We start from the raw sequence: 17809 nt of genomic DNA, 5'->3' as shown, positions 1-17809 counted from the left end.
GCAAGATGAATTAAAAAAATAACCGTTGAAAAAAACAGAGGACAAACATGTCATTATACAATTTAAAAGCTGGTTTACAGTTTATATAATCTGGTCTCTAAACATGTCCACCTGAATTATTTTTATAAACCAGATTATATATTCTATGTTCATAATCCAGATTATTATAATTATTATGGTTCCAAACAGGGCTTAGATCCAAATCAGTATACCTATAATTGTTATGAGTATGAATAAAGCTACAGCTGTTTTAAGAAAAAGAAAAAACCATACGCCCTCGCCCACATCGAGCGGAACCAGCCGCCTCTCCCGACGCCCCCGCACAGGAGTACAGCACTGCGCCACTGCCCGACGCCCAGCCGCATCGCGCCCTCGCCGTTCCTCGTCGACCTCGCGGCCTTACCGGTCGCCGGCCGGAGCCCAGCCGCCCCGCCTCTCCTTCCCGCCCGCCTGCGCGGTAGTGCTCCCCTGCGAGCGCTCCTGCCCCTGCCTGCGCGGGTGCGGCTGCGCCGCTCCCCCGGCCTCCTGCCGCCCCTGCCCCGCCCCCCTGCAAAGCCAGCGCAGCCGCTGCCGCTCTCTCTCAGTCACCAGTGACCAGTTCCCGGTGCCAGCAAGTGAGCAAGAGCAACCCGATTTAAGGAACTAAAATACCCCAATTTCTGATTCAGGGTTTGATTTTATTTTTTTGCACTTATGCTATCCAGTACATCAACACATATATAATTTTGCACATTATTTCTGCCTCAATTAGCTCTATTGATTGAAAGTAATTTTAGTGTGTTCGTGAGATCATATTCAGAATTTTAGCGTGTTTGTGAGACCATATTGATCTATTTCTACATGATATTTGTAATCAGTTAGAACGTTCACATGTCATTTTACTTATCAAAAAAATATTGAGGCGGGGCACCCTGTTATCAAGTGCTAGCTCCGCCACTGGTCCCAAGCTCCTCTCATCCTCTGCCTCAAATCTTTGTTAAGTTTGCACTAGTTTTATATGTCGATCAAAGATCATACATGGATGCTTTTCGTAGAGATTCTAGCATTTTGCACTAGTTCTGTATGTAGAACTGTAGGTGAGACATGGATGCTTGGTCTGTTGTTCATACATGGATGCTTTGTTTGTGCTGTTCATTATTGTTTCTACCGAAAATCGAACTGAATTCCTCGGTTAACCTGTCAGTTCTCACTTTTTGACTGCCTGATTCGGTTACCACATAGCAGTAACTAAATTTCAAAATAAACCAAATTGTACCAACTGATATTTTGGTTTCTACCCAAGCCTAGCCGCCACATACCCTTTCCGTTCTCAGCGGCCACCTCTGTTCCCTAAAGAAAAGCAAGCGCCACCAAAAAATCGGTCCTAGCCGGGGATTCGAACTACGGTGTCGGGAAGGGAAACCAGGTGAGCTGTCAACTGGTATGGAGGCGATGGTGCGGAAGGTGCAGCAGAGGGTGAGGAAGGCGCGGGAGGAGACGGAGCGGTGGGATGACCTCAACTCCCGCCTCCTCTCCCAGTTCTCCAACGCCACGACCATCATCACCCGCCTTCCGGTACCTTCCATTCTCCTCGGATCCTTCCTTGTGCTTATCTGCATTCTACTTTTATGCAGTGTCTTCGGTGATGCGCCGCACATGATCAATTCCACAGCTGTAATGTGGTTTGAGAAATCTAGTAATAGGTGGTTACAGTAGCAATTTTATTGTCTTCAGTTAATGAACAGTATCAAATTTTAAGAATAATGATCCGTCATATTTCTGTAATCGCTCGTATAGTTCTGGTGACTAGTAGCTCCATTGTGATTCTTTACTCTCCAGAGGAATTTTAAAATCTTACTCATCTCATGTGTTAGGTACTTGGAGATGCTAAAAATTATGGTGTCCTGCGTTGTGTGCCCAACATCAGGGAGGATCTCTTGGGCAAGCAGATGGAGAGCCTGGAGCTCATCTTTGTTTTGATGAGGGAGACTCTGTAAGATGCTGTCACTTTTGTTGCAACCGCTTTTGGTGGTGTAACTCTAGAAGCATATGCGACGGAATTGTTTCCAGTTGGTGTTACAATGCTGCTGCATTTTTTCAGGGAGGAGTTGAATGGCATTGCCAAAGGTTTGAGCAAGGTGTTGCGTGATACTAATCAGATGGTGAGGGGTGGATCAGCACTCACTGCAAAACAGTTGCAATTAAAAGTGGGAATTTTGCCAACTATCACGGACTGCTTGGATGGGCTACGAACGCTGTCTGATATGCACCAGGCTGAGTAAGAACCAAGTGAAATTCCTTCACCAAACCACATTCTCAACTTTTTTTGCCAAATAATATGAAGCTGGCTCACTTGACCACATTCCTTCTGGTTGAATAGAAGATTGTCGCACAATTGCTGATATGTACATTTGCCATCTCACATATGGCCAGTTCACCAATATCGTCTGTTATAGCATTTTGTTTTCGCTGGAGTATTTGACTACTTTTCTGACAATTCATTGATATACGTACATGTTACTCTTTTTATCATAGCAGAAGCTACTTCTTTACTGACAATGATTTGATATGCCAGGTATGCGCTGAAATCATCGATCATCTCTTTGTTGACATGGAAAAGCAGGCAAGTTGGAGTTTATGGCCATTAAATTATCTTTTCATCTCCTTGGATTTGCTCCCTGTAATTCTCTGTATCTCTGTTAGTTTAACCAAGACTAATCCCCTTCCCATCCCTTAAAACCAGCAGTTAGCCACATCTTGATTCTTATCTTTTTTTCATTGACTTTTGTTGCCTGCAGTTCAAGTGATATCGCTGCAATTCGTCAACTCTTGGTAGACCAACCGAACATACCAAAAGATGAAGGTAAGAAACGAAACAATAGAACTGAAAATATGATTTTTAGTAATTGGTTTGATCTAATGCTTTTCCACTCCACCTTTCTCATTTTGCAGTGCAATCTATTTTCGACATTATATTTGCCGATGAAATTTGTTAAGTTGGGTGTGCGTGTCCCACTATCTGGAGCCTTGCTACACAGACATGTTGAAGCCATTGTATTTTGATCTACTTTCTCGTCTAGACAAGGCATGAAGGTGGCTGCGGTTTCAGGTTTAATGATCCCAATTGCTGACAAAGCTCAAGCTGGAAGTAATTTACACAACCGTTTAGCTTGTAAACCTGCAAGTGGAGGTAGTAGGAGTAGCAATGTTTGGGCCTTTGCCCTCTGTTTTATGTAACTATCATTCCTGGAGACCAGTGCAAGCTATCAAACTTTTTCCTGAGAAATATTTCTTTCGAACTTTGCACAAGAGAATGTGAACGAACAAATTGTGCCGGGTTTCCCTTTCGTAAAGTTTTTTCGCTTGTCCTGGAGAATAAATTCACGACATCTTGCAGTGTATGATAATTGTAACCAGTGCACATTCACGAGAGGACACGGCGAAAGAGAAACCGGTCGCAGTTGAGATGGAACCCAAACAAACCAACACAACACTCATCGTGTGTTCGGAAAAATTGCTCCCAAATTTCGGCCTTGTGTTTCGTAGAGTAGATGCTCGCCGTTCCTCGTCACATTTTTCTCTCGTGGGACTTCGGATCTGGATCGACCAGCGGGGGTTCGGTCCATCGCGGCCGTCCGCGTTTGAATTGGACGGCCCACGTCGACGGCAGAGCACATGTCAGCACGAGCGCCCTTTCCCGTCGTCGTGCGCTCGGTCCCCCCTCCCCACCCAATGTCCGCCCCCCGCCGATCACCGCCGCAGACATCGCCGCCGCGCTCCGGCCTCCTCGGCGCCCTCCACCACAGCGTCTCGGGCGGCAACGCCTCCGCCGCCGTCTCCATCCTGCCCACCCTCTCCCGCGCCGGCCTGCACCCGCCCTTCCCGCTCCTCACCTCGCTCGCCCGCCTCCTCCTGCTCCGACGCGCCGCGCCGTCCTTCCCCGCCCTCGCAGGCCGCCTGCTGCTCTACGTCCGCCTCGCCGGCCTCAAGCATTTCGTCGCCTATTCCACGCAGCTCGCTAACCACCTCCTGTCTCTGCATTTCCTCCTCGGCCGCCCGCGGGACGCCCGCCGCCTGTTCGCCAGAATGCCCCGCCCCAGCTTGTACTCCTGCAACGCCATGTTAGCGGGGTACGCCCACCTCTCCCTCGCAGCCCCCGCGGCGGAGATCTTTGCTGCCATGTCGCATCACGACCTCACCTCCTATAACTCTGCCATGCTCGCGCTCGCGGGCGGTGGAGAAATGCGGGCAAGCTTGGTGCTCTACTCCGAGCTCCGGCACACGTCTCCTTCCCTTGGCTACAGCGATCACACCTTCTCGGCGCTCCTGGTGGCGTGCGCTCGTCTCATGGACATGGACCTTGCCAGGCAGCTCCATGCCCATTTGTCCCATCTTGGGTTCTTGTCTGATATTAACATCGCCAGTTCCCTTGTTGATGTGTACAGAAAATGTGGCTGCATTGCTGATGCACATAGACTGTTCGACGAGATGCCTGTGAAAGACTTGCGCGTGTGGACGTCAATAGTTTGCGGCTATGCAGAGGATGGCCAGATGACTCCTGCTCGTCAGATCTTTGATTGGATGCAAAAGAGGAGTATCGTTTCATGGAATGCCCTCATGGAGGGATATGTTCGTCATGGTGAGGCAGTAGAGGCATTGAGTATTTTTAAGCATTTGATCAAGGATGGTTTTCAACCAGATCAGTCCACCTTCAGTAGCGCTTTGTCTGCTTGTGCGGCTATTGGTTCAGTGACACATGGTAAGCAGATCCACGGCAGGTTGCTACAAACTGGTTTTGATCCCGGTGTAATTGTTCTCAGCTCACTCATTGACATGTACTCAAAAGGTGGTTATTTGGCCGGTGCGAGACAGGTTTTCAGTCTAGCATGCCAGGAGAGGAGGGATACTGTGTTGTGGAATGCAATGTTATCTGCTCTATGCCATCATGTCCATGGACAGGACGCGATAGGATTGTTTGTTCAGATGATTCGGGAGCGAGTGAAACCTGATGCTAACACATTTTTGCTAGTTTTGACAGCTTGTTGCCATTGTAGCCTAGTTGACGAAGGCATGAATTTCTTTGATTTGATGACCAAGAGATACAGGATTGTTCCAGGAGAAGACCATTATGTTTGCGTGGTGGATTTGATCAGCCGTTCATCCCGTCCATGTGATGAAGTAGTTGAATGGATCCGGAGCTCACCATTCAGTTCTAGCAAACAAGCTTTGGAAACTTTGGTTGGGAAATGCGCGATAAATGGGAACACAGAGTTGATGAGTAAAGCAGAGGAGCACTTAGCTGAACTGGACAGTCCAAAATAAATGAGTGCTTGCTCTTCAAAATTTGTTTTGTGAGGTTATCTCCCTTGACTCCCATGTTGAAGAATGCTCAGGCAGACAAATTACTTGTGATGAGAACTTTGGCACAGTGAGAGCTCTTTGTTCTTTGCACGGGAGGCATTCTTTTGAGACAGAGACTGGGCAGGTGCATCGTATCCCTGAACAAGTGCGGTATAGCAGTGCCACCGTAAAGAATCGGTGGTGAAGGGACCTGCGGACATGGGGGTTCTGCTGGGCGTGGTGTAACTGAAGGAAGAGGAACAGATATTCTTGAGCAAATAATGCGTTGCGGCTTGGCATACCAAGTAAATAGCGAAGAAGTGATTTCACAGATATTTTCAAGGAAACATTGCTTTGCCACGTCACATGCCAATGGACACAGGAAACACCCAAATAGGAAGCTCAGCATTACTATTTTTCTGCTGGCCTTCCTGAGATTGCTGCATTCACTTGAAAGTTTGTAGGTACAAATAGTTCATCATCCATATTGTATCTGCATCTGTGCCCAAATTCAGAAAATGATGTACAGATACTTGCATTACAGCAAGGAAATGTGATTTCGTTCAGGTTAGCATGTAGTTGCGTCCACAGGATTACATGACGGATGAAACAAATAAACATAGGCTATTGCAAATTTAGAAATGATATTTCTGATGCTGGTGCATAAACCGTGTATGCTGTTTGTGTACAAACATGTGACAAAGCTACTCCACAAACATGGATGTTGTTTTTCTTTTGCTACTACAGGCGATACATTCATCTCATATGCATACCTAAGATATACTCGTAAACTGTAACATTTCATATACATACTCCATAAATATGAATTTTGTTGTCCACAGGATTACAATGGCAGATGTAGTATACAAACATTTTCTGCTGCAAAACGCCAATGTACATCAAATATCTTAAAGAAGCAAACACATTTCCCTAGAAAGGCCGAACTATATATGCTGAGAATTGCACTATCTGCTTGGATGTTGCAAGCAGCAAAATAGCACCAATGCCTTCAAGTCTGTAATACTTCATGAAGCTATTGGTAATGCTTGACCCATACTGGCACAGAGTATACTAGAGTTCCCAGCATGAAAGAGAGCACGAAGGTCGCTGTGGCATAGACAAAGGCCCTACCGATCTGTCCGCTGCTTCGCATAGCGTAGATTTCAGCAGCAAAAGTAGACACTGTGCTCAAGCAGCCGAGGAAACCAAACTGTATGCCATTAAGAATAGTTGTCGAACGTTCTGTATTCACCTACAGAAAGACCAAACCAATCAGAGAGATAGCAACACAATTTACATAAACCGTATAAACACATGCTTTAGCTATCATACCGCTTTGGCGGTCACGGCCAGTGATGCCATGATACCCGCAGCAAGAACATTGGCTACAAGTGTCCCAATGGGCAGCCATTTGAGGCATCTCTGTTTGCCGATTCCCTGGCCATTGAGCCTTGCCAAGTACCAGCGTAACCAAACGCCCGGAGGCGCAACCACGCACCCCAACCACAGTACAGCGCCATCATCAAGATTGCGCACCTTTATTATGGCCAACACGATGCTCAGAACCCACACAAAAGAAAGCAAAATCATCATAACTGCTATAAGCACAAAATGTTTAGTCCTAGTGTTGACTTTCAGGTGCTCCCAGTTACATTTGCTTCCTATTGGACTATTTTCCTTGATGCATTTCAGGATCCAGCTTCGTATTCGCTCACCTGTTTCAGCACCCACCCTGATGGACTCATTGACAATGAACATTCCTGAGTAGGTTAGTGTTGTTAATCATCAAAAGAATGATTTCTCTTATGTATTTTTTTAGCAGTAACTAATTTTGGACTAATAGTACTTTATAGAAAATTATGATGAGGTACCTAATACTATGCCAGCTATGGCATATGCCCAATGGTCTTTGGAAGACATGCTAACCATCGCTTGATTCCACCCACTGAAGGTGGTAAGGCTTCCCATGTATCCGGTTGTGATTCCAACAATGAAATGTTCAGATATGTGCCGAATGTCTGTCTTAAAGATGATCCCAAACCAGGCCATCAGGAAGGATCCTAGCTGATGCACAAACATTTGGGCATTAACATGTGTCAGTATAGCCCAAATCCCTGGTGGTTTTTTACTTGAGCATGTACAGGATAGAACATACCATGTTTGATGGAAGATCAAGGTACAACGGGCTTTGGTTGGAGGTGAGTGCCAGGCAGCCTGGGCCGAACAGCTTTTGGAGCCCGTACCTTGTAAATACCTAATTTGGATATAGAAGATGTAATTACGGGAATGGAAAGGGATGGTACAACTACAACGGTAAATGTTTTCTGAAGGCATGCATGGGCTTAAAGTAAAAATGTCCCCTGAACTTCCATCGTTCTTTCACGACATTTATGTACACTAAAGAAGATCACTTAGTAATTAATACCTAATACAAACAACAGTAGACAATGTGTTTGAGAGTTACCCCAAATAATCCAAATGCAGCTAAATGGATCAGGTAAGAAGCATAATCTAGCCTCCGAGAAAGCATATATTGTTCAACCTGCAGGAAAGCATAGACATGTTCATTTCAGAATATATAGCAGAACGTACAGCCTTGCAATAATACTGGAAAGCATAATCCTTTGATTAACAATTCTGTACCTTGACTGATTGGCTCTCGCCCTTTGGCTCCACAGAAGATTCAGGCGCTGGCACACCTGTGCCATGTGAGCTGTAGCCATGGATTCGATTATCTCGGATAGGACCAAGCTTATGCTGATCCAAGGTATTTGATGTATCTTCATCAGGCTCGTCTTCCAACACCAGCACTCGGTCACCACTGTCAATGACCTGAGCCAAAGCCGAGCTATCGGCGTCACCTAGCAACTGGTCTGCTGACTGAAGGGAATGCCTCATTGAGTTCAGGATCGAGTCCCCCATCTCGCGAGAGAGGCTGATGGATCCCCTTGAACTGGGCCTGCTACTTCTCCTACTTAGCAGTGAGCCTGACCTAGCAGCCGAAGGATGGCCAGTGGAATCCATGGATTCACTTCTTACATAGCCCATACGATTCCCCTCAGAAACATGGCTCCTAGTTGAAGAGTCGTCCATCATGCAAGCTCGCTTTTCCAGCTAGCTACAAGAGATGTAAGAGCACTGCAGGAGAAAAAGAGAGTAGTTTTTCAAAATCAACTGCCACCAATCCATGCCTTATAAAATCAGGAAGCAATAGGAACCAGACAATGAGCAGGACAAAGAGATAGATTGGGGGTATACTTGTTGGCTGAAGCTGGACCAATCACATAAAAACATATTGGTACTGCACAAGGTCGTGGAAAATCTTTTTGAAATTTCACAAATTCATTTCTCTAGTCAATCCCAACGAGTTCAAAACATTTAGTAGTGCCCAGCAAAGTTCAGAAAGTAAGAAGAAGAAAAAATACCATAGCTCAAAATGTTAACAAAAGGTGAATAACATAACTGGTTATGTGCTGATCAGTTTCTGAAGGGCACATAAAGAACACTGAAACAAGAGCACGTACACATGGGGGTACTGAACTAACTATACTGAAGTACTGATCAGTGATCATACGCAGGGATAGGGCACTGAAAGCAACAACGACGAGCCAAGAAAACAATAGCCAATCAGTGGGATCAAAATCCAAAAGAAGAGCCAATCGGTGGAGCCACCACCAGAATTTAACAGAAGAGCTAACTAACCAGTGAAATAATTAAGTACTAGTAGATACTAGGTGACAGCACCATTTCAATCAGCACGATGCTTAGCGAAACATGTGGCGTCTGCTAATTAGGCTGCTACTGGATAAACAAATGCATCTCCAGAGGAGAAGCTAGTGAAAAGGCGCTGGCCTTTTTGACATGGACACTAAACTAATTGTGAACCGAGTCTAATCACCGGCGCCTTTAGCTGCCGAGGCGCACTCGCCTGGTCAAGGAAGGTGGGTGGGAGATCGGCGGGACCCCACGCCGCCCGCTTACCCGCCGTCGCCGGTCGTTTTTCGCCGTCTCGGAAAAGGGCGGGCGCATCCTTCTACTCGTCTCAAGGTCGCGAGCCATGCCTGTATCTTAGCGGCCTCTTTGTCGATCGGATTTACCCAGCTGCGGGAGCAGGAGAGAGAAAGGTGGATGAGAGGTGGAGACAACCTGTTGTTGGGATTGAAGCTGGCGGCGGAGGACGGCGGGCGGCTCGCGCGGAGGGGGTGAGCGCGCGTGGCCGGCGCTGAGGCGAGTCTCCGTGCATACCCCCCATTTTTATAGGTGGAAAATGGAATCACGGGAGAACGGAGACTGGGCGGAAGGGAGGCATGAACGGACTGCGTGGGGATGGCAATGGACGGCTCCGATCCGATCCGATCCGATCCGATCTTCTTTTCATGACTCACGGGCATGCTTGTGCTGCTGAAAGAGTGATGAAGACGGCCTCCAGGGCATCTCCCGTTAACGGACATTTTCAAATGTTTACGGGCATTTGGTCGGGCGAAGGACGTTTAACGTTATTCCTCAAATATTCTTTATTTATTTGGTCTTTTCTCTTTCTTTATTGAGTTAATTTTCTCGATCAGTAGCATTTCAACTACATAGTTAGTATGTATAATAAGTTTCATAGTTCGCATCCATCAAACAAAGGGACTGAGTGGTCGAACCAAATGACTCTTTTTTTTACCTTTGCATAGTGTGTAAAGATGTTGTTATGCTATTGGTGCACAAATTTTGTCACCTCGGGATTCAAGTCACCGGCCTTCACATACAAGAGCTTGCACTCACGGAGCTTGATCCAAATAGTTGGACGGGCTGATTGATAGAAATAGTTATTGGGCTTGTGCTCTATGACCAAAGATATGATTATGCTTTAAAAAAATCTTACACGCTGGACGGGCCAGAGCCCTTTCAATCTTGTTGTAGCTCCGCTAGTAAGATCTTGGACTCCGCACACGTTTGCTTGACCGCAAGCTTCCTCTCCTCAAGGCGCATCTTTTTGTTTTGCATATCCATATCCATGAACATGTTAAACATCTTCGCTTTTTCTCAGTGGCATTTGCCTCATTTTTCTTTAACATGATGTCCTCTCTACCTGCAAAAAAACATGATGTCCACTTCTTTGTCATCTTGGTCACCATCCATTCACGCTTCTCCTTCTCATTCTCATATTTCTTCTCGCTCGACCTTGTCACACGGTGGCCGTTGCAAGCCCTCCTCCAATTCATCGTTTGTTTCACCAAACTTCGTACCCTAAAGTGTTGGCGGTCTTGATGGAGAACACGATATCACTCCACTTACTTTGGGCATTCAACTTGCTCCAACAATGAAACATCATGAATGGCTTTGCCCTCATTTTTCTTTACAACGTCATCGCAAAGGTCGGGCCAGTGAAGAAATACAATCACATGATCAACACAATGCAACATAGAGCAAAATAATCACATGATCAACATATAGAGTAGTGTGAAGCAAAACTTACGAGCTCGTGGGATCCCACACCACTGGACCACCGGTTTTGTGTTGGTGCATATGCACCATAAAAACTTGTTGATGACGTTTTGAATGGTGAGGTAAGATCAATGCTCCCCTCCTAGAAGTGTAGAAACCTAAGGGGTGCTCAAAGTGCATTGCATGATTAATGTTTTGGTGTTGAATACTCGGAAGTTTTTCAATTTTATCTGAGTCGTCGTGAAGCCCCGCTATAAAGAGGGGTCTCTGTGTTGAGAGTGTTGGGATCATATTCCATTCATATAAATATTCTTCAAAAGTCATTGATCAATCAAATCGAAAGTTGAATACGCCACCTGAATGAAAGGGCTTGTTGAGAAATAGTTGATTAGGTTAAAAGTATAAATTAAACCCAAAATTGAAAGCCTAAATTGAATGAGAGGGGTCCAAAATTAGGATGCATAGTGAATTAGATGATTCCGAGAAAAAATGTATGTTATGGGGATTGGTATGTTCTTTTTGATGGTGAGAGGGTGCACATGGCTTATGTATTTACATGCTGGTTGCTGGCGATTAATTTATGAAATCGTATAAATTTAAAATTGAATACCTCAAGTGAATAAGAGAGCTCGTCAAGAAATAGTAGACCCAATCAAAATCATGAATCAAATCCAAAATTGAGCACCTCAATTGATTAAAAGGGTTCCAAAACCAAGGAGCACGGTGAGAAATAGTTGACCCGGTTAAAATCATATACCAAATCCAGAAATAAACATCACAATAAATGGTTGTGAAGGCAGGCGTGAAGTTTCTACCCCCAGGTTCAAATGCTCCTGGTATGAACAGTAAAATAATAATAATAAATGATTTGTTTGTGGCATACTTTAAGAAATGTTTATTGTGCATGCAAAAAATTATCACAAATCATATTGGTGGAAGGCATGGTAAGAAAGCAAAATCGATGCTCTTCAAATCTTACTTTCAAACGCATTTTAAAGCTCTGATTTTGTCTCTTTTTTCGTCACGACTTTCACCGTTGTGATTTCGTGATCAAATTTTGCATGCACAACAGTCAACAATCATTTCTTAAAATATGCAACAAAAAAATCAAAAAAAAAAATCTCATAGATCTCGCCTGATGTGAGATCTCACAGAAGTGTTCCCCAGAAAACCAAGTGGAATCAACCCTTGGGATCTGACGGCAAGGAGCAATCCAAGTTCTCACATCCAACGGCTGCAGATAGCAGTATCCCACTCCCCCTGCCATCACAGAACAAACCGTTAACTATGACGCACCATTTCGGAGCGGGGGCGGGACCAATGAAAACCCTTGCCTCCGCCGAACCACGGTGCGGCCGTCCCGTGATGGCGGCGCCGGCAGAACCCGGCGAAATCGAGGGCTACCTCGGCCTCCGCGAAGTGCGGGTCGAGCTGGACACGCGAAAGGCCCGAGGCGGGGGAGTAGGAGGCGCGGGCGGAGGATTCGCCGTCTGCTTCTGGCTCTACCTCTCCGGCTCCGCGAGGCCTTCCCCGGTCATCCTTCACCAGGTTCGACTAGATTCGAGTCAGTTGGTTGTTCCCCACTTTTAGGAGACCGTTAGGCGTTATGTATCGGTAGGAATTCTGATTTCGTGACTTGTGAGTGCGCGCGAAGAGCGATTTCTATCTTTTGGGGGCGGGGAGTTTCTCGGTCTGCTGTAACGCGTGCTTATGGTTGTGCCGTGGATGCTACGTCCTGCAATTGGTAGGTGGTTTGATGCACTTGCATTATAGGATTCATCAGGGGTTCAGGCCCATCCTGCGGCACACTGAGCAGTATGGCAAAATCTTGATAGGACCATTAAGAACGGGTGCTGCTTCACTTCTCTTTTAAATCGAGACTAGCCAGGACTGGACCTTGGCGGCATATTTTACTAGAAGAAACAATCCTGAGCACCTTGCGGAGTCCTGGATTCGAACGCGGGCGGGCTGATTGCGCATTCGCACGCTTTGCCAATGAAGCGACATAGTGATTTATCTAGGATGTGTGTAAGAAGAATGTTTCTTGTTCGGCGATTAGACCTGAACTGCAATCCTAGGTTTCCATGTGTAGTCTGCCAAGACTTGTACTGAACTGGCAGGAATTTGATTTTGTGAGTGTGCGTGACGATCGAATCCATGTAAGGGAGAGGAGTTTATCGGTCTTCTGTAAAGTGTGCTTATGGTTGTGTTGTGGATGCTGCAGCCTGCAATTGGTAGGTGGTTGGTGCATTTCAATTATATGGATCCATCGGTCGATCTGTGTGAGAGGTTGGCATCCATTCTGTGGCACACTGAGCAGTATTGCAAAATCTTCATTGGGAAATTTGGAACGGGTGCTACATCTCTTTTTAATCGAGACAAGCCGGAACTAGCCCTTGGCGGCATATTTTAATATAAGAAATAACCCTGAGCACCTTGGGGAGTCCGAGACTCGAACGTGGGCGGGCTGATTGGGCACTCGCATGCCTTGCCAACGGACCAAGACTCTGTTCTCATCTCTTTTTAGGATGGGTGTAAGATGAATGTTTTCTGTTCGGCAATAAGAATTGAGCTGCAATCCTAGGTTTCCATGTATACTTCTGCCAAGATTTGTATTGAACTGATGGAATTCTCCCTCTCTCTCTTTTTTTTTTGCAGATAACTTCTGGAGATGGCAATAAGTTGCCATTTCTTGCTTTAAGTGAAGGAAATAAGCTGCTTCTCTTCCCATTGTTGAGGTTGCACAAGCAAGCTCCTAGTTCCTCTGATTCCTCTCCATGGACTGGCACGACCTATATATCGGCTGTAAATGAATGCCCTCTTGAGCAGTGGATACACATTGGCTGTGAGGTATGCTGCAAACATGAATGTCTGTAACATGCCTTTTGTGTTGCTGAATATCCTTGGATTGGTTGAGTCAGCAGAAGTGTCCATTTAATGTTTTCCACACTTCCTATTTTTCTCCCACATTTACCTGTTTTTGATTTCTGTGCAACACGCTGGTAAGGCTCCAAATGACAATCTTCCTTTTCTGTTTACAACAATCGCTTTATTTAATCTGTTTTGTAAAACTGTGAACCCATGTCAGGTTACTGAAAATCTTATGCGCCTTCACATTGATGGCGATCTAGTTGCCGAGGCTCATCTATGTTCACTATCTAGCCAGCCAGACAATCAAGATGATGCATGCCAAGTTTGCTTACTTGGAAACAATGGCAAGGTTGATGGCTATGTCTACAATATCCAAGTGCTATCTGTGCTAGGAACCATACAGGAGCAATACGCAGAGGTGATGCAGCTTAGCTAATAGTATCACATTTTTCTTTTCTTATGTGAAGTTGAAAACGTATGATTTTTCCCCCCGCAGAATCCACCGTCTAAGCTATCTATTGACTACTCATGCTGTGACGGAATCGAGGAGGGCGATGATGGCATTTGGTGCATTGTCGGTGGGAAGGTAGACCAAATTCTGTCTCCTGGCACAAACTACTTATCCTATCTTTATTTCAACTATTTTACTCACATCAAGAAACTTTTCTGTATTTCTATTATGTTTAACCTGTAAAAATGTGAAAGATAACCTGAGAGCTGCAGTGAGTTGCAGAAGATAGTGCCGAGCTATGTTTATTCTATGTTCAAGTCACATAATAAGTCGAAATAACCCCGACTGTTGTTGTAATGGTCTTAATTGGTTTCTGTAGGCTTCTTGTCGGAGGAACTTCATGTTGGAAGTAGTACTAACAAACGCTTTTGGTGAACATGTGAACAAGGATACACAGGTTTTTGATTTATCTTCTTTTTGGTACATTTAGCAAGTGTGCTACTTATTTGTTTGCTGACTTGAGAAATGAATCGTCTTCTAGATTGTTGCTTCACTTGTCTATGCTGACAGTGGGGCATTAGTCGAGAAATCAAGGGATGATGCAGAACCTCCCCTACTGATTGCTTGCGAAGGACTTGAATACCCAGCTGAAAGCAGGCCTCTTCGAATTCTTCGTGGGCGTGCACTATTTAAGCTCAAGATATCTCAGGTGGGTTTCTCCATATGCTGAATTCCTACAAATATTGGTTCCTTCAGTTTGGTTATTGCTCTGTAGGAGCAATAAAGAGGTGTAGATGCCGTAGCTCTAACACTGCAGCCATTGTGATCCTGAAGCAGGCTGCTACACAATGATCCATCTTAGTTAAACGCTTTACAATAGCATCTTGTTTGCACCCCTAGTTTTCCAGCAGGTAGGGAAAAAAAGGCTTGCTATTTATGCCATGTGCCTTTAATAATGTTCATTTTCCACCATATTTAATTACTTTCATAAAATTCACTTGAGTTAAAGGTGTAACAAAATGTTTGGCAACTTGAATCTGAAATACATATCTGCCAAAAAGAAAGAAAAGGCTGAAATGTCTATAGGAGCTTTTGTTGTGGCCCGGTATGGCCCTGGATTTGCACATACTCATAGCACCAGGTGCTATGTAGTATGTACACCCTCTGTTCCTAAATATAAGATGTTTTGGCAGTTCAATTTAAACTACCAAAATGTCTTATATTCGCAGCAGGTGCTATGTAGTATGTACACCCTCTGTTCCTAAATGTAAGATGTTTTGGCAGTTCAATTTAAACAGCCAAAATGTCTTACATTTAGAAACAGAGTTAGTACAAGTGAAGGCTTATACTGTCAGAAATTCCACGTTTGTCTCAATGAACCTACATATACAATTTTTTTTTTTTTTAACTGGATTTTATGCTATGATTTTGCTTGGTTGATCTTCGTTCATGACATTTGATCCGATCGTTCCAGCTTTCTTCTAAATGTGACAATAAGCTCTTCCGCATTTATTTCTCAACACTTCACGCACGCAAATATCCTTTTCTGGAGGCATCTTCCAAGCCAATTCGCTGTATATCCCGAGGCCGCCCCAGTCGCCCATTGGATGCTGCAAAGCGGACAAGTTCTGCAACAATGGATGAAATTCGCTTGCTTAACAATGGCCCAGGGCTTGATCGTGATGGCAAAGCAAATGCTTGCTCACTGTCTCATGATCAAAGTTCAGTGATGTGTTTGCATCCATCCAAGTTTCTTAAGGTAGAAGGCGATGAAACAGAGGCTCACAAAAGGGTATCCCAGGTAGTCAATCTGCTAGACTGCAGTACTTCTGAAATTATGCTTAATTTCACCTGGGCTTTATGGTTATTGGTTTGTTTGCAGAGTAAGCAGGCTAGAAAGATGGTAGTGGAAACACAAAGTGTCAGAACTGAATCTACAATGTCAGACTCCGACAGCATTGATGCGAGAAGTTCTTGGAGTGGATCAGATAAGGATGAAGTTGAAACCTTTTCAGATGCTACGATCTTCAGATATTGTCTAGAAGGCACGTATGAGCGGTCAACATTTCTTAAAGGTGCAGCTTCTTCCATCAATGTGGACGGTTTGGCAACACTTGCAAATGAGGTCTCTTTGTATAGTGGATGCTCCCACCACAGGTAGTCTTATATCTTCTGTTTTATAAGAAGTTTCATCTCCTTCTTTATCACTAACAATAACATGCATTTGCATTTTTCTTATAAAGAAACCAAATATTGATTTCGAAGCAATTGCTTGAAGAGGGTGCTGTAACTTGGAGCATAATCTCAAAGAACAAGGAGCGTGCTCTTTGGTCATCTGCAGTTCCTGAAATCATGGCAAAATTTATGGACATTGCCCATTATACAAAGAGAGGTTTGTCAGAACAGGTAGATCCATTTACTTCTGTATGAGGTCTCAACACCTTTACCCCTCATTTCTTGAGAGGGGTATACATTAACTCAGTAGGAGGGTTCTTTGGTCAATTCTTTGCGAGTAGCACAAGAATAGATACTTGATTCCATAGCACGTACTATTTATTATAGGACTTGGAGGTTCTAAGAGGAATCGCTGGCTGTGGTGATGATCTTGGAAGGAACGAATTTGATAGGCTATGGTATTGGCTATACCCAGTGGCCGTTTCTCTGTCAAAAGATAAAATCAACAACCTCTGGGGTTGCACTGCACCTGTGTGGATTGAGGGATTGATTACAACCCAGGAAGCCGAGAATGCGCTAAGAAGCTCCAGGGATCTGCTCAAGAAGCCGGGAACATTTGTTCTCAGATTCCCTACCACACGAAGCTGGCCACATCCAGATGCTGGAAGCCTCGTTGTTGCTTATGTTGGCTCTGACAACTCAATTCATCACAGACTTCTTTCTCTGGATGTCAGGTACCCTACTTTATCCCGTACTCAGGTTTGTCTTTGGTTCGATGTTGCTGAAAGTGAAGTCCATTTATTTTTCTGCTGGATGCAGTGATGCTAGGGTTGGTAGCCTACAAGCTTTGCTGCTGCAGGAGCCTGAATTACTCCAGTTAGGCAGGCAAGCACACTGAACTTCCATTCACCAAACCCCTTTTTTAATAAATAGTTGAAGCTATCACCATTCTCAGTCTGGTTCAACTTGAGTGCAGGGTTGATCGCCTGCCGACTGCCATGAAATATTAACCCAGTGTGCTACAAGAAGCAATGCAGCAAACTGAAGTTCATCACAAAATCACAAGCCAGAGAAGATGAAGAGTTCATGGCACGGCATGCTTCCCAAAGGCAGCCATGGAGCAGTTAGTCGGTTTTCTGTTAGGCTGTTGCCCTGTACAATTTTGTAAGTGAAGCGATTTAGTTAGCAGAAATAGATGATCCTAGTGTACAATTAGACATGGCGCAAGTCAAACCGGGCGGTCTAGTTTGTTCAGTTCGTGTATATAAACTGAAATTTTGGAATGCAGATATTCTCTTGCAAGTAGTTTCTTGCTCATCCAAGTAGCTTGCCCATTTCGAAGTTTCTTGTTATTGATAAAACTAGAAAAATGCCCAGCGTGTTGCAGCGAAGATGTTATAAATTAAGCTGTTTGCAAGGCACATGCGCATGGTAGAAGTAAAGATTACATGCTGGTAAAACATACTCCCTCTGTACCACAACATTTGCTGTTGGGAAGAACTAGTCTAGTTCTTCCCAATAACAAGTATTTAGAAACAGAGGGAGTAGCATTTAACTAATTTG

General features: G+C 44.7%; 3 protein-coding genes across 10 annotated transcripts; 2 read left to right on the top strand and 1 right to left on the bottom strand.

Annotated features, from left to right (window-relative positions):
* Window positions 1-270: 270 nt before the first annotated feature.
* LOC123438957 (uncharacterized protein At5g43822-like) lies at window positions 271-3332 on the top strand. 3 transcript variants are annotated; one of them, XM_045115817.1, is made up of 7 exons: window positions 306-614; window positions 1283-1554; window positions 1854-1972; window positions 2081-2257; window positions 2555-2602; window positions 2778-2842; window positions 2932-3332. In XM_045115817.1, exons 2-7 carry the CDS (start codon window positions 1423-1425, stop codon window positions 2973-2975), a joined length of 585 nt encoding a protein of 194 aa, XP_044971752.1. In that variant the 5' UTR covers window positions 306-614; window positions 1283-1422; the 3' UTR covers window positions 2976-3332. The 3 variants fall into 3 exon arrangements, with proteins under 3 accessions (XP_044971751.1, XP_044971752.1, XP_044971753.1); XM_045115816.1 differs by having other exon boundaries at window positions 271-1554; XM_045115818.1 differs by lacking the exons at window positions 306-614; window positions 2932-3332 and having other exon boundaries at window positions 621-1554; window positions 2555-2659; window positions 2778-2830.
* Window positions 3333-6125: 2793 nt separating this feature from the next.
* LOC123438891 lies at window positions 6126-9568 on the bottom strand. Of its 6 annotated transcripts, none has more exons than XM_045115811.1 (7): window positions 9466-9568; window positions 7963-8457; window positions 7784-7861; window positions 7475-7573; window positions 7191-7383; window positions 6652-7079; window positions 6126-6571 (listed from the first exon to the last, which is right to left on the bottom strand). In XM_045115811.1, the coding sequence occupies exons 2-7, from the start codon at window positions 8413-8415 to the stop codon at window positions 6353-6355; spliced, it is 1470 nt and encodes a 489-aa protein (XP_044971746.1). In that variant the 5' UTR covers window positions 8416-8457; window positions 9466-9568; the 3' UTR covers window positions 6126-6352. The 6 variants fall into 6 exon arrangements, with proteins under 6 accessions (XP_044971746.1, XP_044971749.1, XP_044971747.1 ...); XM_045115814.1 differs by lacking the exon at window positions 9466-9568 and adding an exon at window positions 9301-9459; XM_045115812.1 differs by lacking the exon at window positions 9466-9568 and adding an exon at window positions 8745-9277.
* A 2456-nt stretch (window positions 9569-12024) lies between these two features.
* On the top strand, window positions 12025-17568 carry LOC123438875 (SH2 domain-containing protein A-like). Its single transcript, XM_045115808.1, has 11 exons — window positions 12025-12297; window positions 13408-13599; window positions 13838-14038; window positions 14117-14206; window positions 14451-14528; window positions 14613-14780; window positions 15546-16228; window positions 16315-16477; window positions 16634-16980; window positions 17066-17131; window positions 17223-17568. The coding sequence occupies exons 1-11, from the start codon at window positions 12037-12039 to the stop codon at window positions 17254-17256; spliced, it is 2283 nt and encodes a 760-aa protein (XP_044971743.1). The 5' UTR covers window positions 12025-12036; the 3' UTR covers window positions 17257-17568.
* The last annotated feature ends 241 nt before the right edge of the window (window positions 17569-17809 follow it).

The sequence above is a fragment of the Hordeum vulgare genome, chromosome 1H, assembly GCF_904849725.1.
Source record: "Hordeum vulgare subsp. vulgare chromosome 1H, MorexV3_pseudomolecules_assembly, whole genome shotgun sequence".
Classification (NCBI taxonomy): Eukaryota; Viridiplantae; Streptophyta; class Magnoliopsida; order Poales; family Poaceae; genus Hordeum; species Hordeum vulgare.
Note: the sequence above shows the minus strand (reverse complement) of the source record. Positions and strands in the feature narration are given on the sequence as shown.